Here is a 23,988-nt window from a genome sequence, read left to right on the forward strand (position 1 = left end):
GTGGTGATGAAATCTCTGAGTGCTTGCTTATTCACAAAAAACTTTATTTTTCCTTCACTTATGAAGCTTAGTTTGGCTGGATGTGAAATTCTTGGTTGAAAGTTCTTTTCTTTAAGGATGTTGAATATTGGCCCCTACTCTCTTCTGGCTTGTAGGGTTTCTGCTGAGAGATCTGCTGTAAGTCTGATAGGCTTCCCTTTGTGGGTAACCTGACCTTTCTTTCTGGCTGCCCTTAGTATTTTCTCCTACATTTCAACCCTGGTGAATCTGACGATTATGTGCCTTGGAGTTGCTCTTCTTGAGGAATATCTCTGTGGTGTTCTCTGTATTACCTGGAGCTGAATACTAGGCTGGGAAAATTTTCCTGAATAATGTCCTGAAGGGTATTTTCCAGCTTGGATTCATTCTCTTCGTCACATTCAGGTACACCTATCAAGCGTAGATTAGGTCTTTTCACATAGTCCCATATTTCTTGGAGACTTTGCTCGTTCCTTTTTATCCTTTTTTCTCTAATCTTGTCTTCTAGTTTTATTTCATTAAGTTGGTCTTCTACCTCTGATATCCTTTCTTCTGCTTGATCAATTCGGCTGTTAAAACTTGTGCATACTTCACGTAGTTCTCGTATTGTGTTTTTCAGTTCCATCAATTCACTTATTTTCCTCTCTGAATTTTGTATTCTTGTTGACATTTTGTCAAACCTTTTTTCAAAGTTCTTAGTTTCTTTAGATTGTGTTAGCACAAGTTCTTTTAATTCACAGAAGTTTCTTATTATCCACGTTTTGAAGCCTGCTTCTGTAATTGGAACACACTCGTTCTCCATCAAGCCTTGTTCCGTTGCTGATGAGGAACTGGGATCCCCTGCTGAGGGAGAGGCGTTCTGATCTTGGGTATTCTCAGCCTTTTTTGGCTGTTTTCTTCCCTTTGTTGTAGATTTATCCATCTGTGGTCTTTATAATTACCGTCTTTGTAATTGGGTTTCTGAGTGGACGTCCAACTTATTGATTCTCAGCGCCGAAATCTGAGCAACCCACTGCGCCGACCAGCGGCATTAAGCTGGATGGTGCCTTTCTGACTCTGCACCAAGAACCGACGCTCTGAGGTGCCGGCAAAACCGCCTCGCCGGTCACAAGAGTCGCGCTGGCGACCCGTGGGGCTCCTCCGCTGGGAATCTCCTGGTGCGTGAGCAACAAGAATTCATGTGAAGGTGTAGCGTCCTCTCATTCTTTGCGTTTTCAGTGGGAGCTGCAATCCCGAGCTGCTAGTGATCAGCCATCTTGGATCTTCGCTCTTGTTACCCAGGCTGGAGTGCAATGGCGCGATCTCGGCTCACCGCAGCCTCCGCCTCCTGGGTTCAGGCAATGCTCCTGGCTCAGCCTCCTGAGTAGCTGGGATTACAGGCACGCGCCACCACGCCCAGCTAATTTTTTGTATTTTTAGTAGAGACGGGGTTTCACCATGTTGACCAGGCTGGTCTCGATCTCTCGACCTCGTGATCCACCCACCTCGGCCTCACAAAGTGCTGGGATTACAGGCGTGAGCCACCGCGCCCGGCGTTTGTTTGGTTTTTTTAAAACGTAGTTTTGCTCTGTCGCCCAGGCTGGAGTTCAGTGGCACGGTCTCTGCTCACTGCATCCTCCACCTCTCGGATTCACGCAATTCTCTTGCCTCAGCCTTCGGAGTAGCGGGCGCCCGCTGCCACGCCCAGCTAATTTTTTTGTATTTTTAGTAGAGATGGGGGTTCACCATGTTGGCCAAACTGGTCTCAAACTCCTGACCTCACGTGATCCACCCACCTCTGCCTCCCAAAGTGCTGGGATTACAGGCATGAGCCACCTCCCCCAGGCATCTGGTAGCAGTTTATGTGCAGTGGGATTCACGCTCAGGCCAGCGTGACTGCGGAAGTTCTGACGTTAGGAAAACAAAATTCAAAAGTTCTTTGAAAATGTGGGCCAGCTGGGTTGGAGGAACAACTTAGAAGGGAATTTTTATTTTTTAATTTATTTTTTAGAGACAGGGTCTCACTACGTCTCCCAGGCTGGAGTGCAGTGGTGCCATCATAGCTCACCACAGCCTCGACCTCCTGGGCTCAAGGGATCCTTCTGCCCGAGCCTCCCACCGAGCTGAGACTACAAGTGTGCACCAGTATGCTGAGCTAATTTTTAAATTTTTTTATAGAGACGGATCTTGCTATGTTGCCCAGGCTGGTCTCCAACTCTTGGGCTCAGGTGATCCTCCCACCTCAGCCTCCCAAAGTGCTGGAATTATAGGTATGAGCCATCACATGTGGCTTTTTTTCTTTCTGTTTCTTAGACTGGCTAATCTCAGTTGACCTATTTTCAAGTTCACTGATTCTGATTCTTTCTTTTGCCTGCACAAATCTGCTGTAAAGCTCTTCTAGTTTTTTTTTTTTTTTTTTTTTTTTTTGAAACAGGGTCTCACTCTGTCACTGAGGTTGGAGTACAGTGGCTTGATCTCTATTCACTGCAACATCTGCCTCTTGGGCTCAAGTGAGCCTCTTACCTCAGCCTTCTGAATAGCTGGGACTGTGGGTGCATGCCACCACACCTGGCTAATTTTTAAATTTTTTTGTAGAGATGGGGGTTTCCTGTTGCCCAGGCTGATCTCGAACTCGTGACCTCAAGTGATTCTTATGCTTTGGCCTCCCAGAGTGCTGGGATGACAGGCATGAGCCACAGTGCCTTGCTGACTTTTCTGTTTTCTGTTTTCTGTGTTACTGAATGTGTGGCTGGGGGCTGTCTCCTGACTCCCACATGGATTGTCTTGGTGGAACTGGAGCCATTCCAGAAGTACAGAGGCTCTAGGAGGCCAGAGAACTGAAGTTTTTTTTTTTTTTCTTTTTGAGACAGAGTCTCTCTCTGTTGCCAGGCTGGAGTGCAGTGGTGCAATCTCAGCTCACTGTAACCTCCACCTCCCGGGTTGCAGCAATTCTCCTGCCTCAGCCTCCTGAGTAGCTGGGACTACAGGTGTGTACCACCACACCCAGCTAATTTTTTATTTTTAGTAGAGACGGGGTTTCACCACGTTGATCAGAATGGTCTTGATCTCTTGACCTCGTGCACTTCCCACCTTGGCCTCTCAAAGTGCTGGAATTACAGGCGTGAGCCACTGCGCCTGGCCAGTTCTTTTGGACTAGCACAAGGATGCAGGCCTATGTGAATTATATTCCATGTGAATATTACAAGGGAAAATATCACCATTGGATGACTTGACTGAACAAGGTGTCAACAAATCAAATTTCAAAGAAATATTTAGCTAGTTTTCTTCAAGAAATGCTGGAATGAAAGAAAGTTCCTCTTGTGTTCGCGATCAGCAGTAAACTGGTGTTTTCCAGCCGGCGTTTTCATGCAGATTTACCACTGGTCATGTTAGGGTTACATTAGATTTACACATGGTCCCTGAGAGACACCACAGAGGCCTCTGATCCACTGTAAACAGCCACAAGATGGTAGGGATGGTTCGTGTGACTCTATAATTTGTCATCCAATTTGAGAGTGAACGTTGGAACATCCGGTGTAAACCAGGACTGTCCCAGGCCAGCCGGGAATATGGTCACTCTGGATAGTGTGGAAAGAGGGTTTATTTATTTGTTTTTTTGAGATGGAGTCTCCCTCTGTTGCCCAGGCTGGAGTGCAATGACATGATCTCTGCTCACTGCAACCTCTACCTCCTGAGTTCGAACGATTCTCCTGCCTCAGCATCCTGTGTAGCTGGGATTCCAGGTGCCCACCACCTTGCCTGGCATGATCACTAAGTGGGTCTTGAACTCCTGACCTCAAGTGATTTGTCCACTTCAGCCTCCCAAAGTGCTAGGATTATAGGCTGGTAGATGGTGTATAGGCTGCGCCTGGCTGGTAGATGGTGTCTTGGTGTTGGTGAAGGGGGATGGTAATACCTAGTGGTAAGCTGGCATTTACCACTAGATTTATGGTCTATATGTAAATCACCCTTCTTAGAGTGATTATAAAGATTAAATGAGATAATATTTATCAAGCATATAGTAAATGCTCAATAAATGCTAGGTGCTGTATTGATAATATGTGTTCTTGGGCCAGGTGCAGGGGCTTCTGCCCGTAATCCCAGCACCTTGGGAGGCCAAGGTGGGCAGATCACTTGAGGCCAGGAGCTCGAGACCAGCCTGGCCAACATGGTGAAACCCCGTCTCTACTAAAAATACAAAAATTAGCCAGATTTGGTGCACACACCGGTAGTCCCAGCTACTCAGGAGGCTGAGGCATGAGAATTGCTTGAACCTGAGAGATGGAGACTGCAGTGAGCTGAGACTACCACTGCACTCCAGCCTGGGTGACAGGGTGAGGCTCTCTCAAAAACAGAAGCAGAACCCCCAAAATATTATGTGTTTTTGGATTTGATAAATAACCTGTCATTTACTACTAAAAAACTTGACATCACAAATCAGTTTGTGCTTTGTGGGAACTGTTTTTCAGATTTCGTCCGCTGCTTGTGGCTATGGATTCACACTGCTGTCCTCTAAGACCAGGGATGTTACCAAAGTTTGGGGGATGGGACTCAACAAAGATTCTCAGCTGGGATTTCATAGGAGCCGGAAAGATAAGAGTGAGCATCCGCACCTGTTTCCCCTCTGCTGGCATTGGTTTAAGAAAGCTCCCTTTGTTGTTGTGTTTTGAAATGGAGTCTCACTGTGTTGCCCAGGCTGGAGTGCAGTGGGACGATGCTGGCTCACTGCAGCCTCCATCTCCAGGGTTCAAGCGATTCTTCTGCCTCAGTCTCCCGAGTAGCGGGGTTGACAGGTGCCTGCCACCACTCTACTGAAGTAAATTTTTTCGCCAGCATGGTGAAAGCCCATCTTTACTAAATAGGAAAAATTAGCCAGGCATAGTGGTATGCGCCTGTATAGTTCCAGCTACTTCAGAGGCTGAGGCATGAGAAACTCTTTTTTTTTTTTTGAGACGGAGTTTCGCTCTTGCTGCCCAGGCTGGAGTGCAATGGCGCAATCTCGGCTCACCGCAACCTCCGCCTCCTGGGCTCAGGCAATTCTCCTGCCTCAGCCTCCTGAGTAGCTGGGATTACAGGCACGCGCCACCATGCCCAGCTAATTTTTTGTATTTTTAGTAGAGACGGGGTTTCACCATGTTGACCAGGATGGTCTCGATCTCTTGATCTCGTGATCCACCCGCCTCGGCCTCCCAAAGTGCTGGGATTACAGGCTTGAGCCACCGCGCCCGGCCGAGAAACTCTTGAACATGAGAGGTGGAGGTTGCAGTGAACTGAGATCATGCCACTGCATTCCAGCCTGGGTGACAAGAGTGAGACTCTGTCTCAAACAAACAGAAAAGTAGACATTAGCTAAAAATTACTATGAGACAGTAAGGAATATTTCCTAGGCCAGGCACAAGTGACTTATGCCTGTAATCCCAGCACTTTGGAAGGCTGAGGTGGGAGGGATTGCTTGAGGCCTGGAGTTCCAGACCAGCCTGGGCAACATAGCGAGACCCTGTCTCTGAAAATGACGAAGAATTAGCTGAGCATGGTGGTATGCATCTGTAACCCCTGTTACTCAAGAGGCTTAGGTAGGAGCATTGCTTTAACCCATGAGTTTGAGGCTACAGTGCGTGATAATTGCGCCACTGTATTCCAGCCTGGGCAGCAGAGCAAGACCATGTCTCTTAAAAAATAGGAGAAAGAAAGAGTTCCTGAAATAAGGAGGATATGCCCGGAAATACATATTTCCGTGCCATCAGGCCCGGCTAATTTTTGGATTTTTATTAGAGATGGGGATTTCACCATGTTAGCCAGGTTGGTTTCGAACTCCTGGCCTCAGGTGATCCACCTGCCTTGGCCGCCCAAAGTCAGTACTGAAGTCTTGATTAGCTGTAAGATGCCACATTACATTTTTTATATCTTTTATTCAGAACAGTCTTAGATGTACGGAAGAGGACAGACTAGTGTGGTGTAGCATCGCCAGCTTCAGCCGCCATCGGCTCATGCTAGTCTTGTTTTCTTCATTTTTCCCACCTTTTCCCTCCGTACATTTGAAGCAAAATGCAAATTCCAACAGTTTAATTTTTTAGTTTTTTGGGGTGACAGGGGCTTGCTCTGTCACCCATGCTAGAGTGCGGTGGCATGATCACCCTGGCCGAAGTGATCTTCCACCTCAGCCTCCAAAGTACCCAGAAGTGATCCTCTTACCTCAACCTCCCTGGTAGCTGGGACCATAGGCATACACTGTCATGCTCAGCTGATTTTTGTATGTTTTTTTTTTTTTTTAAATGGTGTCGTCTTGTTTCTCTCAGGCTAGAGTGCAGTGGTGCGATACTGGCTCACTGCAACCTCCACCTCCCAGGTTAAAGCAATTCTCCTGCCTCAGCCTTCTGAGTTGCTGGGACTATAGGCGCCCACCGTCATGTCCGGCTAATCTTATATTTTTAGTAGAAATGGGGCTTCACCATGTTGGCCAGGCTAGTCTCGAACTACTGACCTCAAGCGATCCACCCACCTCAGCCTCCTGAAGTGCTGGGATTGCAGGCATGAACCAGTGCACTTGGTTGGCCAAGATTTCTTTAATAAAAAGACTAAGTCTGCTTTTCGGTAACCTGCTTTGTGTCCTAGAGGTAGTCCATGCCACGGGCTGGGAGTTGGACTTCCGGTTCTCGCTCGGGCCCCTAACTTACCTGTCTTGATGAGTCTTTCCTGTCTCCGGCTCTCTGTTCTAACATAGTAGTGTGGAGTTGCACCGTCTGATTGCCAGTGTTAGAAATGCCGTGCCTCTCAATCAGTGTTCTGTGTTTTGTCCAGCGAGGGGCTACGAGTATGTTTTGGAGCCCTCACCTGTCCCCCTGCCTCTGGACAGACCTCAGGAGACACGAGTGCTGCAGGTCGCCTGTGGCCGAGCTCACTCTCTTGTCTTGACAGACAGGGAAGGAGGTGAGTTGACGTCTGTTGAAGGGTGATGGAGGAGTTGGGAGGACCATTTCATTGTGAAACAGAGCCTCGGGTCGGGCCTGAGTGGCGTGCTCAGTGGAGCCACATGTAATGAGTGAAACCCGGCGTTTCCTGAGCAGATCGGTAGGATTGCTCAAAGCAGCGGGACACATGTTGATTCTCATGTGCTCTGCTCTCTGGTTCTTAAAAAATTGCGTGTATTTCTAAATGGAACCACACAAGGCAGCCTGATCAAGGGAGGCCTCCTGCTCCGTTTGCTGTGAAGTCACTGAGCTGGGTGGTGTGGTGAGGTGGCTTTTTCTTTTTCTTTTTTTTGAGACAGAGTCTCATTCTGTCACCCAGGCTGGAGTGCAGTAGCACAATCTTGGCTCACTGCAACCTCCGCCTCCTGGGTTCAAGTGATTCTTCTGCCTTAGCCTCCGGAGTAGCTGGGATTACAGGCACCCAGCACCATGCCCAGCTAATTTTTGTATTTTGTAAAGACGGGGTTTCATCATGTTGGCCAGGCTGGTCTTAAACTCCTGACCTTAGGTGATCTGCCCGCCTCGGCCTCACAACGTGCTGGGATTACAGGCGCGAGCCACTGTGCCTGGCCCAGCGATGACTTTGAAAGAAGCCTGTTGGCTAACACATCTTCTACGTGGTTGGAGTCATTCAGAGTCTGGGCCCGAGGGTGACATAGCCCCTCTTTAGGTGAGGGCTTATTTCCAGAGAAAGGTCAATAGGATTACAGTTTTCACTTTTCCTTTTCTTTTTTTCTTTTTCTTTTTTTTTTTTTTTGAGACAAGAGTATCTCCCTATCACCAAACTGGAGTGCAGTGGCGCCATCTTGGCTCACCGAAACCTCCACCTCCTGGGTTCGATTCTCCTGCCTCAGCCTCCCGAGTATCTGGGATTGCAGGCGTCTGCCACCACACCTGGCTAATTTTTGTATTTTTAGTAGAGACAGAGTTTCACACTGTTGGCCAGGCTGGTCTTGAACTCCTGACCTTGTGATCTGCCTGCCTTAGCCTCCCAAAGTGCTGGGATTACAGGCATGAGCCACCGTGCCCAGCCTCTTTTTTTTTTTTGTAATATGAGATGGAGTCTTGCTCTGTCACCCTGGCTAGAGTGCAGTGGCATGATCTTGGCTCACTGCAGCCTCCACCTCTTGGGTTCAAGTGATTCTCTTGCCTCAGTCTCCCGAGTAGCTGGGACTACAGGCACCCATCGCCGTGCTCTGCTAACTTTTGTATTTTTAGTAGAGACTGGGTTTCACCATGTTGGCCAGGCTGGCCTTGAACTCCTGACCTCAAGTGATCCACCTGCCTTGGCCTTCCCAAAGTGCTGGTATTACAGTCGTGAGCCACTGTGCCTAGCCTTTAATTTCATTTTCTGGCTGAGGGTGCTCTGCAGGAAAAGGCGGAGGTGGTGTTTAGGAGCTCTTTCTAGAGGGGAGTGGTGTTCAGGGCAGCCTGGTGACAGGTTCTAACCTCATAAGGTAGAATTCCCAAGAGGTAGATCCAGGGTCAGGAGGGGAAGGCGGGTCTGGCTCCCCACACACCCCATGGGAGTTCCTGTAGAGCCTGAGAATGTTGGAGAAGGAAACCCAGGGGCAGTTGGAGTAGGGGTCAGCTCACCAGGATGGGACCACCCTCAAGACCCCTTCCAGTCCTGACATCCTGGGATCCCACAGACCTGCAGAACTGATTTAATTGGTGGTGTTACTTTTAGTCTTCAGCATGGGAAACAATTCTTACGGGCAATGTGGAAGGAAGGTGGTCGGAAATGAAATTTACAGGTGAGTTCCCCAAAGAGCTACCCTTCCCCATGTTGGGTTAAGTGTTAAACATTTCTTTCTTTCTTTTTTTCTTTTTTTCTTTTTTTTTTTTTTTTTTTTGACGGAGTCTTGCTCTGTCACCCAGGCTGGAGTGTGGTGGCAACAGCTCAGCTCACGGCAAACTCCGCCTCCCGGGTTCAAGCAGTTATGCCTCAGCCTCTAAAGTAGCTGGTGTTGCAGGCACCCGCCACTACGTCCGGCTAATTTTTTTTTTTTTTTTTTTTTGGTATTTTTAGTAGAGATAGGGTTTCACCATCTTGGCCAGGTTGGTCTTGAACTCCTAACCTCATGATCCACCTGCCTCAACCTCCCAAAGTGCTGGGATTATAGGTGTGAGCCACCACGCCCAGCCACGTGTTAAATATTTCTAGGGAGATGACTGTGGTAAACCCGTGGGGCAGTCAGAGGCACGTCTGAGAGGGGTCCGTGGAACTCTCTGGAAAGCTGGGAGAATACTTTGTTTCAGGTTGAGCGCCATGCATTGGCTTCCTGGGAGAGGAGGGGTCATGACCATTGGTTTTAATGTGTAGAACTTCTTCAGATGAAATTTTTTTTTTTTTGAGATGGAGTCTCCCACTGTTGTCAGGCTGGAGTGCAGTCGCACGATCTCAACTCATTGCAACCTCTGTCTCCCAGATTCAAGCAATTCTCCTGCCTCTGCCTCCCGAGTAGCTGGGACTAGGCCACCACGCCTAGCTAATTTTTGTATTCTTAGTAGGGACGGGTGTCACCAAGTTGACCAGGATGGTCTCGATCTCTTGACCTCATGATCTGCCTGCCTCAGCCTCCCACAGTACTGGGATTACAGGCATGAGCCACTGCGCCCGGCCTTTTTGGATGAATTTTTACAATTTAAGTTTTGATTTTACCAAATTGATTTTTAAGCATTCCCCTTTATTTCAGTTCTTTTCATTTTACTTTTTATTTATTGTTTGTTTGTTTTTTTGAGATGGAGTATTGCTCTGTCACGGAGTCTGGAGTGCAGTGGTGAGATTTAGGCTCAGAACAACCTCTGCCTCCTGGGTTCAAGTGATTCTCATGTCTCAACCTCCCAAGTAGCTGGGACTACAGGTGTGCACCACCACACCCAGCTAATTTTTGTATTTGTAGTAGAGATGGGGTTTCGTCATGTTGGCCAGGATGATTTTGAACTCCTGACCTCAAATGATCTGCCCCCCTTGGCCTCTAAAAGTGGTGGGATTACAGGCATGAGCCACTGCGCCCAGCCAGTTCTGTTCATTTTAGTGTTTAAGACATTTCCGTCTTGTTCCTTGTGTGATGTTGGAGGGCCTTGACCCCACTCTCACCTTCTGCTGCAGGTTAAGATTACCTGGGATTTGTTGTGTTTTCTTTTACCTTCGTGGCCAGGCCTAACTCAGCCCCAAATTTGACCTTGAGAGTTCCCTTGCCAGTTACTGTGTCTGGGTGGATGGACCATCAGTTAGGGGTGACAGGGAAGGGGCTGCCCAGTGCTTGTCACGACCATGTCTCTTGCTTCTTCCCTACTTTTCCTGGCTGTAGTGAAAGTCACAGAGTCCACAGAATGCAGGACTTCGACGGACAGGTGGTCCAGGTAAGAGAGAGGGGCCGGGGGCTGCTTGTTCTGTTCCCAGGGGTGCTTTGGAAAAGTTGAGATTTGGGTAAGGTGATGGCAGATTTTCTGAATTAATAAATTATTTTAGTAGAAATTATAGCCTGCTTACTATAGGCCAGGATTTATGCTAGATTCTAGGGATACAAAGTTTAATAAGATTTTGGAGCCAAGCGTAGGGGCTCATACCTGTAATCACAGCACTTTGGGAGGCTGAGGTGGGTGGATCACCTGAAGTCAGGAGTTCCAGACCAGCCTGGCCAACATGGTGAAATTCCGTTTCTACTAAAAATACAAAAATTAGCCGGGTGCGGTGGCACATGCCTGTAATCTCAGCTACTCAGAAGGCTGAGGCACAGGAATAGCTTGAACCCGGGAGATGGAGGCTGCAGTGAGCCGAGATAGCATCACTGCACTCCAGCCTGGGTGACAGAGCAAGACTCTGTCTCAAAAAAACAAAAGATTTTGGGGGATGATACTGTAGTGGGTGAACAAGGTCAGCGCTAACTGAAGTCAGATGTGGCAGCTCAAGCCCTTGATCTCAGCATCTGGGGAGCCCGAGGCTAAGGCTCACAGCACTTGCTGTATTCAGGCCTGTGTGCATTTCAGTATTTACTACAGGCACCTACCAGAAGCCAGGCACTATTCGGGGGATGAGAATAAAATGGAGAGCAAAATACAGCCAGCCTAGAACACCATGGCATTAATTACCCTATGCTATGGCTGGCTTTTCGGTTTTATTTAAAAATTTTTTAGAGGCAGAGTTTGACTCTGTTGCCCATGGTGGTGTACAGTGGCACGATGGTAGCTCACTGCAGCCTTGAGCTCTTGGGCTGAAGTGACTCTTCCTCAGCCCGCTGAGTAGCTGGGTCTACAGGCATGCATCACCAGCCTTGGCCAGTTCTTATTTTTAAAGAGACAGGTTCTCACTGTGTTGGCCAGGCTAGTCTCAAACTCTTGGCCTCAAGCCATCCTCTGGCCATGGCCTCCCAAAGGGTTGGGATTATGGGTGTAGCCACTGTGCCTGGTTTCCTTCACCTATTAGATTGAGTAACTTTGTGCAAGTCAGCAGATATCTCTGATTTTTTTTTTTTTAATGCAGTGGCACAATTTTGGCTCACTGCAACCTCCACCTCCTGGGTTCAAGCGATTCTCCTGCCTCAGACTCCCGAGTAGCTGGGATTACAGGTGTGCGCCACCACACCCAGCTAACTTTTGTATTTTTAGTAGAGATGGGGTTTCACCAAATTGGTCAGGCTGGTCTCAAACTCCTAACCTCGTGATTTGCCTGCCTCAGCCTCCCGTCACTGCACCTGGCTGAGATTCAGTTTCTTACTAGGTGGTTTTGGTTATTGACTTAGCACAGTGTCTGGCGTAAACATTGTTCAATAAATGGTGCTTTTTACTAGGCAGTTAGAAAAATGAGTCTGGAACTAAGTCGAGTTGTGGAGACCGCAGATCACAGTGCAGAGGCAACTGTTAAATGGTGGGAATGGATGCCGTCTCCCAGGGTGGCCTGAGGAGAGAAGAGGGCAGGAGACAGACCCTGGAGAGAGATGCCAGCACGAAGGGGCCGAGTGCCTGAGCAAGGCTGGGGGGAGAAGGGTTGTGGAGGAGGGGGGTTCTCTGGAGATGGCGCTGGATGGATGGCAGAGCTCTTGGATTCGCTCCTTGGAGATCCGCGTTTTGCTTTAACACGAGCCATTTCAGTGCAGTGGGAGACTGGCGGATTGAGAAGGACTAAGATGAGCCTGGGGCCGCCTGCCGGGACCGTGCTCCAGGTGCCCAGGAGCGGTATGCCATGGTGCTGGCCCTTTGGCTCTTTGGATGAGGACGACAGGGTTCTCAGCATTTCTTCTCGTCCCCCTTACTTCTGCTTGTCTGCTAGGTGGCCTGTGGTCAGGATCATAGTCTGTTCCTGACGGATAAAGGAGAAGTCTATTCTTGTGGATGGGGCGCTGATGGACAAACAGGTAGTGTCTTTCCCTGCACTGGGGTTATGAAAGTTCTCGGCCTGTGTCATGTGGAGCTCTGAGCTCTACGGCCTTTATGGGCTAAAACCCTCCTTCCTTAATTCAGCTCTTACCTCTTATCACTTTCTGGGGAATACTGTTCTTTTTTGAGACAGTCTCCGGTGCCATCGCCCAAGTGGTGTGATCATGGCTCACTGCAGCCTCAAACTCCCAGACATAGGTGATCTCCCACCGCAGCCTCCAGAGTAGCTGGGACAACAGGTGTGAGCCACCACCCCCAGCTAATTCTTTGTATCGCAGGGTTTTGCCATGTTGCCCAGGCTGGTCTTGAACTCCTGACCTCAGGCAGTCTGCCTGCGGTGGCCTCCTGGTGTGCTGGGACTCCAGGCAGGAGAATACTATTTTTTGGCATCCCTTCCATTCCCCTCACTCCTGGCTCCTGTAGAAATGAACTGAGAAAGCACTGGGGCATCTTTGGCCACTCAGCAGAGGAGTTCTGAGTCTTTCAGAAACAAGAACAAGCTGTTTGAAGGTTTAAAAAAAGTTTTTAAGTCGGCGCGGTGGCTCATGCCTGTAATCCCAGCACTCTGGGAGCCAGAGGCGGGTACATCACAAGGTCAGGAGTTTGAGATCAGCCTGGCCAATGTGGTGACACCCCGTCTCTACTAAAAATAACCAAAAATTAGCTAGGTGAGGTGGTTGGCACCTGTAATCCCAGTTACTTGAGAGGGGCTGAGACAGGAGAATTGCTTGAACCTGGGAGGCAGAGATTGCAGTGAGCTGAGAGCATGCCACTGCACTGTTGCCTGGAGACAGAGCAAGACTCCATCTCAAAAAAAAAAAGTTAAAAAAAAATTGTATTTATTTTTAGAGACAGAGTCTTGCTCTGTTGCCAAGACTGGAGTGCAGTGGTGCAGTCATAGCTCCCTGCAACCTTGAACTCCTGGGCCCAAGTGGTCCCGTTGCCTCAACCTCCCACGTAGCTGGGACTATAGGTGTGTGATACCACACCTGGCTAATTTTTAAAACTTTTTTTTTTTTCGTGAAAGAGGGTCTTGCTATGTTGCCCAGGCTGGTCTTGAACTCCTGGGCTCAAGTGATGCTCCCACCTCAGCCTCCCAAAGCACTGGGATTACAGGCATGAACCACTGAGCATAGCCAGGCCTGTTAAAGAAGAAACACATGCTCCATTAAAAAGGAGCTAGTGCATTTAAGAGGAAGAGGAGTGAGCCATACACATTCTGCACCGTGTATTTTGTCTTTGCGCCCAAGAAGGGTCTTCGTGTACAGCTTCAATCCTGTATCAGTTTTCTCTGATCTGAGCATCGTATGATACCGTCCCTGTTCATTGTCTCGGGTCGTCTTCCAGTTCTTGTGTGTGTACGTATACCTCTTTTACATGGTAATAGTAGCATAGATGTGACTTTATATGCTTGTTTAAATCATTTAAAATGGCTGGGCGCAGTGGCTTGAGCCTGTAATCTCAGCACGTTGGGAGGCTGAGGTGGGCGGATCACCTGAGGTCAGGAGTTTGAGACCAGCCTGGCCAACATGGAGAAACCTGGCCTCTACTAAAAATACAGATTTAGCTGGGTATGGTGGCACATGTCTGTAATCCCAGCTACTCGGGAGACTGAGACGGGAGAATTGCTTGAATCTGGAAGGTGGAGGTTGTGGTGAGCCAAGATCATGCCATTGCACTCCAGCCTGGGCAACAAGAGTGAAACTCCATCTCAAAAAAAAAAAAAAAAAGGAATTGCTTGAACTCAGGAAGTGGAGGTTGCAGTGAGCCGAGATGGAACCACTGCACTGCAGCCTGGGCAACAGAGTGAGACTCTGTTTCCAAAGAAAAAAGACGGTCCATGAGCATGGAAATAAACAGGTTAGGGTTTCTTTCTTTTTTTTGAAACGGAGCCTCACTCTTGCCCAGGCTGGAGTGCAGTGGTGTGATTGCAGCTTAACTGGAAGCTCCACCTCCCATGTTCAAGTGATTCTTGTGCCTCATCCTCCTGAGTAACTGGGATTACAGGCATGTGCAACCATGCCCTGATAATTTTTGTAATTTATTTATTTTTTTAGTAGAGACAGGATTTCACCATGTTGACCAGGCTGATCTCGAACTCCTGACCTCAAGTGATCTGCCCACCTCAGCCTCTCAAAATGCTGGGATTACAGGCACGAGCTACCGTGCCCTGACCAGATTAGGGTTTCTGAGCTCATATGTGTTAAGTGCTTAAAACTGTGCTTGGCCTGTAGTATGTAGGTGTATGTGTTTGTTAAAAGAGCGAATAATTAAAAATCCATATTTTCCACTGCGTTAGGTCTGGGTCACTACAATATCACCAGCACGCCCACCAAGCTGGGTGGAGACCTGGCGGGAGTGAACATTCTCCAAGTTGCCACCTACGGTGACTGCTGCCTGGCCGTGAGCACCGACGGTGGTCTTTTTGGTTGGGGAAACTCTGAGTACCTGCAGCTCTCCTCTGTCACTGACTCCACACAGGTATGTGGTCGCTGATGGCGTGGTGCTGGGAGATTGGGAAACATTAAAGCATCAACGGCCGGGTGCGATGGCTCACACCTGTAATCCCAGCAGTTTGGGAGGCCGAGACAGGTGGATCGCTTGAGGTCAGGAATTCAAGACCAGCCTGGAAATATGGCAAAACCCCATCTCTACTAAAAATACAAAAATTAGCCAGGCCTGGTGGCGCATGCCTGTAATCCCAGCTACTCAGGAGGCCGAGGCATGAGGATTGAATCACTTGGAGGTTGCAGTGAACTGAGATCGTGCCACTGCACTCCAGCCTGGGGGACAGAGCAAGAGTTTATCTCAAAAAAAAAAAAAAAAAAAGCAGGCTGGTGCGGTGGCTCCCACCTGTAATCCCAGCACTTTGGGAGGCCGAGGCGGGCGGATCACGAGTTCAGGAGATGGAGACCATCCTGGCCAACATGGTGAAACCCCATCTCTACTAAAATACAAAAATTAGCTGGGTGTGGTGGCACGGGCCTGTAGTGCCAGCTACTCGGGAGGCTGAGGCAGGAGAATCGCTTGGACCAGGGAGTTAGAAGTTCCAGTGAGCCGAGCTCACATCATTGCACTCCAGCCTGGCAACAGGGTGAGACTCTGCTTCAGAAAAAACCAAAACCAAGAACAAAAGAGCAAGTAAAGGAATAAAGAATGACTACTCCATAGGCAAGGCAGCCAGCACACACTTGTTAACGGCCAGATCTCAGGAGGACCAAAGTGGGTGATGCGGACCCATGAGAAACTGTCCCCATGATCCAATTACCTCCCCCCAGGCCCCACCTCCACGTGGCATCAGGGTTCACATTTCGACCTGAGATTTGGGTGGGGACACAGACCCAAACCATATCAGTTGTGGAACTAACCTCTTTCTACCCATCACTCATGTTCCGCGATGACTGACCGACAGCCAGTTTAAAAAATAGAGATATTATTCACCTACCATAATTCACCATTTTAAAGTTTATAATTTAGTGGATTTTAGTATTAACATATTCACAATGCTAAGCAGCTGTTACCACTGTTTAATTTCACAGCATTTTTTTTTTTTTTTTTTTGAGATGGAATTTCACACTTGTCGCCCGGGCTGGAGTGCAATAGTGCAATCTCAGCTCACTGCAGCCTCCACCTTCTGGGTTCAAGCGATTCTCCTGCCTCAGCCTCCCGAGTAGCTGGAATTACAGGCGTGCACCACCATGCCCAGCTAATTTTGTATTTTCAGCAGAGTTGGGGTTTCTCCGTGTTGGTCAGGCTGGTCTTAAATTCCCCACCTCAGGTGATCCGCCCGCTTCGGCCTCCCAAAGTGCTGGGATTACAAGCGTGAGCCACCGTGTCCAGCCTACTTTCTGAACATTTTAATCACTCCTCCAAAAAAACCCCATACTGCTAATGGCTAGTTTTTTTGTTTGTTTTGGTTTTTTTTTTTTTTTGAGACGGAGTTTCTCTCTTGTTACCCAGGCTGGAGTGCAATGGCGCGATCTCGGCTCACCACAACCTCCGCCTCCTGGGTTCAGGCAATTCTCCTGCCTCAGCCGCCTGAGTAGCTGGGATTACAGGCACGCGCCACCACGCCCAGCTAGTTTTTTTTTTTTTTAGTAGAGACAGGGTTTCACCATGTTGACCAGGATGGTCTCGATCTCTCGACCTCGTGATCCACCCGCCTTGGCCTCCCAAAGTGCTGGGATTACAGGCTTGAGCCACCGCGCCCGGCTGTTTTTTTTTTTTTTGTTTTGTTTTTGACACAGAGTCTCACTTTGTTGTCCGGGCTGGAGTGCTGTGATAGTTTGCTGTAGTCTCGAACACCTGGCTCAAGCAATCTTCCTGCCTCAGCCTCCGTAGTAACTGGGACTACAGGTGCATACTATGACACTGGCTAATTAAAAGAATTTTTTTTTTTTGTAGAGACAGGGTCTTGCTCTTATGCCCAGCCTGGTCTCAAACTCCTGTCCTCAAGCGATCCTCCCACCTCAGCCTCCCACACTGCTGGGGTTAGAGGCACCACCACTGCCACACCTGGCTAGTGTGTTGCGATCATGCCTGTGAATAGCTGCTGCACTCCAGCCTGGGCAACGTAGTAAGATCCCATCTCTATAAATAAACATATTACATTCCTTGATATGATCAAATTTGTGACATCATACAGCAGCGTTTTAAATATATATTAATAGAGAAATCTGCACAAAGTGAAACTGAAGGTCAACTAATAAGATTTTTAAAAACCCTCTGAGGTCCGTTACAGTAGCTAGAAGAGGGTTGCAAATTTGGTTCTGAGCTCCCTAGTAGGCAAAGCAAAGAAGAAACATGATCATTTAAATGATGCATTGTTTCCTTAAGAAAAGGGGAGAAGTATGGCTCTCACTGATACCAAGGCCTGAGAGAAATGTCACCCATGGCCTTCCTGTGGGGGACAGATCCAGTGACATGCCATTGTTAGCTGTTGCCTTGTAACAAATGGCACCAATACATAGTGAATTAAAACAACACACATTTATTTTTTTTTAATTTGAGATGGAGTTTCGCTCTTGTTACCCAGGCTGGAGTGCAATGGCGTGATCTCGGATCACCTCAACCTCCGCCTCCTGGGTTCAGGCAATTCTCCTGCCTCAGCCTCCTGAGTAGCTGGGATTACAGGTACGTGCCACCATGCCCAGCTAATTTTTTGTATTTTTCGTAGAGACGGGGTTTCACCATGTTGACCAGGATGGTCTTGATCTCTTGACCTCGTGATCCACCTGCCTCGGCCTCCCAAAGTGCTGGGATTACAGGCTTGAGCCACCGCGCCCGGCCTGTTATTTATTTATTATGTTTTATTTTGAGATAGGATCTCACTCTGTCACCCAGGTTGGAGTGCAGTGGTGTGATCCCAGGCCACTGCAACCTTCATCTCCTGGGTTCAAGTGATTCTCCTGCCTCAGCCCCCCAAAGAGCTGGGACTACAGGCACATGCCACCATGCCTGACTAATTTTTTTGTATTATTAGTAGAGAAAGGGTTTCACCATGTTGGCCAGGCTGGCCTCAAACTCCTGGCCTCAAGTGATCCACCCTGCTTGGCCTCCCAAAATGCTGGGATTACAGGTGTGAGCCACTGCACCCAGCCACAAATGTGTCATTTTATGTTAATTTTGATCGGCATTTGCTTCATCCATTAGACTAGAACTCTCTGAGGGTGGAAACTGGGTCTCTTTTGCTTACCATTATACCCCAGCACCTAGCATGATGCTTGGTATGTGATGTTTAGTAAGTATCTGTGGAGTGAGTGCATGAACTGAGACTCAGATACTCTGTACCTAAGACCAGAACACTTCCTGGTCGTTACTGGTTTGCTTTCCTGATAGTGTGGCTCCTTTCGTTGGTTCAGGTGAATGTGCCCCGTTGCTTACACTTCTCAGGAGTGGGGAAGGTGCGACAGGCTGCCTGCGGTGGCACGGGCTGTGCGGTGTTAAACGGTGAGACCTTCTTTTGGGTGGCTCATTGGGAAGTTGTGGGCAGATTGCACAGGGAATGGTCAGGGTCCATTGGATTTGTAGACTTCAGCCTCAGGAGGGTAACATGGCTGGGAATGGTGGCTCACACCTGTAATCCTAGCACTTTGGGGAACTGATACAGGAAGGTCACTTGAGGCCAGGAGTTCCTGACCAGCCCGGGCAGCATAAGGAGACCCTTCTCTACAAAAAAAAAAAATGGAAAAATTAGCTGGAAGGCTGGGTGTGGTGGCTCATGCCTATAATCCAAGCACCACTTTGGGAGGCTGAGGCGGGCCGATCACCTGAGGTCAGGAGTTTGAGACCAGCCTGGCCAACATGGTGAAACCCTGCCTCTAGTAAAAGTAGAAAAATTAGCGAGGCGTGGTGGTGCATGCTTATAATCCCAACTACTTGGAAGGCTGAGGTGGGAGGATTGCTTGAACCCGGGAAGTAGAGGTTGCAGTGAGTGGAGATCTCGCCACAGCACACCAGCCTGGGTGACAGAGCGAGACTGCCTCAATAGAAAAAGAATAAATGAAAAATTAGCATGGGAGTGCATACCTGTAGTCCCAGCTGCTCAGGAGGCTGAGGCAGAGGGCCCCTGAGCCCAGGAGTTGGAGGCTGCAGCGAGCTACGATCATGCCACTGCACTCCAGTCTAGGCAACAGTGAGACTCTGTTATTTTTTTGTTTAAGAGACAGGGTCTGCTGTGTCGCCCAGGCTGCAGCACAGTGGCTATTCACAGGCGCGATCCCACTACTGATCAGCACAGGACTTTTGACCTGCTGCGTTTCCCACCTGGGCTGATTCTCCCCTCCTTAGGCAACCTGGGAGGTCACCATATTGATGCCGAACGTAGTGCGGACACCCGATTGGCATAGCGCACTACAGCCCAGAACCCCTGGGCTCAGGCGGTCCTCCTGCCTCAGCCTCTCAAATAGCTGGGACTGTAGGCACGTGCCACCGCGCCCAGCAAGACCCAGTTTAAGAAAAGGAAGGGACTATGGTCATGGGAAAATGTCGTTGGATTGAGTTGAGTCATGCCAGGGTGAGTGGAGTTCTTGACAGCGCGAATAGCCTACGATGTATATGTAGACACATGTCTGCAGAGCTGAGTTATTCTAGAGCAGAACTCTGGAGTGGGGAGCGAACTACCTCACTCCCCTCCCTTAGCCTGGGCCAGAGAGACTCCGGCTTTGCCTTCTCCAGCCAAAAAATCAAAGGCAGATGGGGGAACAGCCTTCAGCTCTGGAGAGTGATGAAACGCCTGGCACCACTGAAGAATATGAAACTTTCTGTAACCAAAACATCATTTCGAAGAGTTGGAAGCATCTGGCCAGACATGGTTTATGTGCTTGGCTTGGTCCTTCTGATCAGCGCGAAACACGGAGCTGTCAAAAAAACCTCCCCAGGTCCCTGGTGTTCACGTGGGTTTTCTGGCTGATTTATGCCCTGGTCCCCTCCAGGTTGCTAACCCTCAAGATGTGGGGAGTTTGTGTTCTGAGCCAGGAAAGCTGGCGAGACCGACTCCCCCAGCAAGGATTGAAGCAGGGGAGAGAGAATTCTAAATCTCTGTCCACATGTTCTTGCCAAGCAAGGAGAAAAAAAACAAAAACAAAACCGTGTAGCTGTCATGAGCCTTTGTGGTGTAGTTGGAGTTTCTGGTGAGGGAGGGTTCTTACGCGGAGGGACTCACTGACCCTTGTTTCTACTGTAATGTAGGAGAGGGACATGTTTTTGTCTGGGGCTATGGAATTCTTGGCAAAGGCCCAAACCTAGTGGAAACTGCCATCCCTGAAATGATTCCGCCCACTCTCTTTGGCCTGACGGAGTTCAACCCAGAAGTCCGGGTTTCCCGCATCCGATGTGGACTCAGCCACTTTGCTGCACTGACCAGTAAGTGACCAGGCCCCTGAGGCCCCGGGGTAAGCCTGGCAGAGGTTCTGTTTCAAGTTCAAGCCCAGACTGCCGGCAGGTCTCAGCTTCCACCCGCTCAACGGAGCGGCGCCTTTGTTCTGAGGATCGAAGCGAGGGCTAAGCCAGCTGTTTGCCTCCAGGTTGGATCACGTGTCTCGTTTCTCCCACCCTGGAGTTTTGGTCCATTGGTTTGTGGGTAGGCTAACGTGAACATGCATTTTCTCAAGAGCGCGCCCGTCGGTGGCAGGAGGAGGGCGCCCTGAGTACGTCGGGTGCGGGGGGAAACCAGCATTGGCGGACCCACGGGTGGGTCCTTAGGAAGTGAGTGTGTGGGGCTTCATCCTGTTCCCCGGCCGAGCCCAGCCCCTGATCTGACCCAGGATATGGGATGGCAAAAGGCGGGACTGTCTGTCCCGTGGTTTCACAGAGGTAAATCTGCGGATTCCTCCACAGTGCCGGGGCAGAGGATGATGAAAGGGAGGTAGAAACGGAGGTTTTCCCAAAGGCTTGCCCAGTTACAAAGCCACGGAATATCCGTGACCCTGCAGGCCTCCAGAACGCGTTTTTCTCTTGCTTGCATCCCACTGAATCAGTTCGCTGCTCTCCAGCTGACTTGAGGAGTAGCACTGTCCTGAATTCATTTCATCCCGTGATTCTCAAGTAAATGAGTTACTTCCTTGCCATTAAAAAATCTTTTCATTTCATGGCAAGTAATTGTTTTCTTTTGAAACATCTGGACCGGGACAGTCAGTTCGTGTGGCCTGCGGTTGAGTTCTCTGGCCTCATTCCCACGTGGGGCCTGTCGCAGACGCCCGCCCTCTGAACCAGGGACCTAACTGCTAGTCACTTACAGTCTGAATTCCAGGTTTCAGAGGCCGTGGGGCAGGCAGACTGCAGCCTGGTTCTGATGGCTGTGGGTCGGAGTTTTCTCTGGCTCTGGGTCCAGTGCCTGGCCACTGCCCCAGAGTGGCCACTTGCATTTGCTGATATTTCTAGGTCTCGTGAATTCTTAAAGCTATTTTGATTTGGCAAATCAGAGTCATATGGACTAGTTTTGGGGGCAATAAATATCTACTTTACAGAATGTTCTTAAGGCCTCCACTCTGGGTAGAGTCATATGTTCAGAAATCTGTGTGAAGTATTTGACTGGAGTAGAGGCTTTTCTTTTCTTTTTTGAGACAGAGTCTCACTCTTGTTACCCAGGCTGTAGTGCAGTGGTGCAATCTCAGCTCACCGCAACCTCCGCCTCCTGGGTTCAAGCAATTCTCCTGCCTCAGCCTCCCGAGTAGCTGGGACTACAGGCACGCAACATCACGCCCAACTAATTTTTGTATTTTTAGTAGAGATGGAGTTTCCCCGTGTTGGCCAGGATGGTCTTGATCTCTTGACCTCATGATCCGTCCGTCTCGGCCTCCCAAAGTGCTGGGATTACAGGCGTGAGCCACCACGCCCGGCCGGGTAGAGCCTTTTCTATTTGCCCTTATGCCATGTAGCCATTTCCGGTCACAGCGAAATGAAATTCCTTTCTTGATTTCTCCCGAAGGCTACCAACAGGTCACCTTCTAAGGGTGAGTTACTACCCATTGGTGGACAGAGCGTGGCTGCCTCCCTGCCTGTGTGCCTGGCATTTGCAGATAGCTATCTGGGAACTGAAGTTGGTTGGTTGATCCTGCGGTCTGCTAGTATTCTGGGGAGCCAGACCGAATTGTTCTGTTAAACGCCTAAGGTCTAGCTGGGCACAGCGGCTCATGCTTGTACTTCCAGCACTTCTAGAGGCCAAGCTGGGAGGGTCCCTCAAGCCAGGAGTTCGAGACCAGCCAGTCTCGAACAGTAATTTCTCCTTACTGTTGGCCTCGGTTCTTGGGGTGGCTTCCACGTTGCTTCCTCTGCCTCCCATGACCCAAGCCTTTTGCATGACAGCCGGTGGTGACATGGGCCAGGAGTGCCCCATCTGAAGGCCGGGCTACGGCAGCCCGTCTCCTGCGTTGGTCTCTGACAGCATCCTGTACCTTTTCTCTGTGACGGTTTTTACAGTGTGTAAACATATATAAAGCCATACGTCTGTTCCGTCTCTGGCCTGTCCCCAGCCCCTGGAACACAGACCTAGACCCAGCACGAGCAGGCACGTGGTCATTAGATGTCATGTGGCTGCATGCTCCCAAGATATGGGCAGTCAAACCAGGAATGACAAGTCGGCCTACTTTTCACTGTCAAATCAGGAAGATCTACGGAGGGCGGAGTGTGGTGGGACATGGCTGCGGCTGGGGTACAAGGGGTGAGCAGAGTGGGCCTCGTGCTCTAGTGGCCTCCAGCCCCCAGCCACGTGCACCGCCCCCCGCCCCACCGCCCTGTGCACCACCGCCTGCCCGTGTATCACCCTCCATCCCCAGCTTTATTCGAGTGCTCATCTCCCATGTGGGTGGCAGCACGAGTCCTGGGTGTGGACCTCTTTTTGACATGGGGACAGCATCTCAGACACTTACTTTTTGCCTTCAAAAGAAAGCATTAACGCTTGGTAAAAGCTGAAGTTGAACATCGGGCTGTGAATGGACCTGGTTCTAGAAAGCCTGTTCCCGCGACCCGTCCTCACCCTGGAGACGGTCCTTCGCACAGTCCCAGCCCACCCCTGTGTTCCTCTCTCTGCAGGCGGAGGAGAGCTGTTTGTGTGGGGCAAGAACACCCGAGGGTGCCTAGGCATCGGTCGCCTGGAGGACCAGTATTTCCCATGGAGGGTAAGGCTGGCCGGGGCGGTCTTGAGGATGGGCGCAGAGAGTAGAGTCACCTGACGTCACAGCAGGCCATCCCCTCGAGTGCAGCCGGGCCAGGGCAAGGGGCACAGGACCTGCTCCCCCTTCCGGGTCCCTGCTGTGCTTCTCCAGCTGCACGCTGCGCTGTAGCACACTCTGGTGACACCCATGAGACACCTGTGGAGTATCTGTGTGGTGTGGTGGGCGGGGGAGTGGCACCAGGCTCTCGAGCTGCGGGAACTGGGTCAGCTCATCCCTGCCCGCCGAGTGGGAGGTTGCAGGGAGTGGCCCACCCAAGCATCCGGATCGGGGAAACAAAGGCACGATGGGGCCAGGCTCCGGTAGGGTGCCGTGAGGCTCCAGAGACAGGGAGATGTTTGATGAAGTCGGCATGCTAGGAGCTGTCGACAGCAGCCCACGTAGGGGAACGCTTCACAACAAACTTCAAAGAAAGCAGGATGTTTAATATTTAGATGGCCCGCCACAGCCACGAAGTGAAAAAATAAGGTCGTTTCCTTGGAGGTGGTAGTATGCAGTTAGACAAAAAGGCTCATTCCAGAATTACAGGGGAAGAAAGTTCCTTCTAAAATTGTAGTTTACCTTTGCGTTGTTTACTAAGCTATTTAAGGCATTCTAAAAAAGGAGGGTTTTGGGGTTTTTTGGAACACAGAACATATGTTCATGGTACAAAAAAATGTACTATGGAAAATCAGTCTCCCACCACCCAGTTTCTGTTCCAGAGGCAGCCACAGGTCCTCGTTCGTTCGTTCGTTCTTTTTTTTTTTCCTGAGACGTACCTCCCTCTGTCGCCTAGGCTGGAGTGCAGTGGTGCAATCTCGGCTCACTGCAGCCTCCGCCTCCCGGGTTCAAGTGATTCTCCTGCCTCAGCCTCCCGGGTAGCTGGGATTACAGGCACCCGCCACCACGCCCGGCTAATTTTTGTATTTTTAGTGGAGATGGGGTTTCACCGTATGGGTCAGGCTGGTCTCGAACTCCTGACCTCTGGTGAA

General features: G+C 49.7%; 1 protein-coding gene across 1 annotated transcript in view; it reads left to right on the forward strand.

The window, feature by feature from the left end:
* The window catches only part of RCC1L (RCC1 like), a 31,761-nt gene that overhangs the window by 1,624 nt on the left and 6,149 nt on the right, over nt 1-23,988 (forward strand). The window contains exons 2-10 of the mRNA XM_039460436.2: nt 4,467-4,596; nt 6,796-6,924; nt 8,656-8,722; nt 10,283-10,334; nt 12,241-12,325; nt 14,647-14,828; nt 18,209-18,296; nt 20,037-20,210; nt 22,878-22,963. Coding sequence (XP_039316370.1) covers nt 4,467-4,596; nt 6,796-6,924; nt 8,656-8,722; nt 10,283-10,334; nt 12,241-12,325; nt 14,647-14,828; nt 18,209-18,296; nt 20,037-20,210; nt 22,878-22,963 — 993 coding nt within the window. The remainder of the gene's footprint in view (nt 1-4,466; nt 4,597-6,795; nt 6,925-8,655; nt 8,723-10,282; nt 10,335-12,240; nt 12,326-14,646; nt 14,829-18,208; nt 18,297-20,036; nt 20,211-22,877; nt 22,964-23,988) is intronic.

The sequence above is a fragment of the Saimiri boliviensis genome, chromosome 20 (assembly GCF_048565385.1).
Source record: "Saimiri boliviensis isolate mSaiBol1 chromosome 20, mSaiBol1.pri, whole genome shotgun sequence".
Classification (NCBI taxonomy): Eukaryota; Metazoa; Chordata; class Mammalia; order Primates; family Cebidae; genus Saimiri; species Saimiri boliviensis.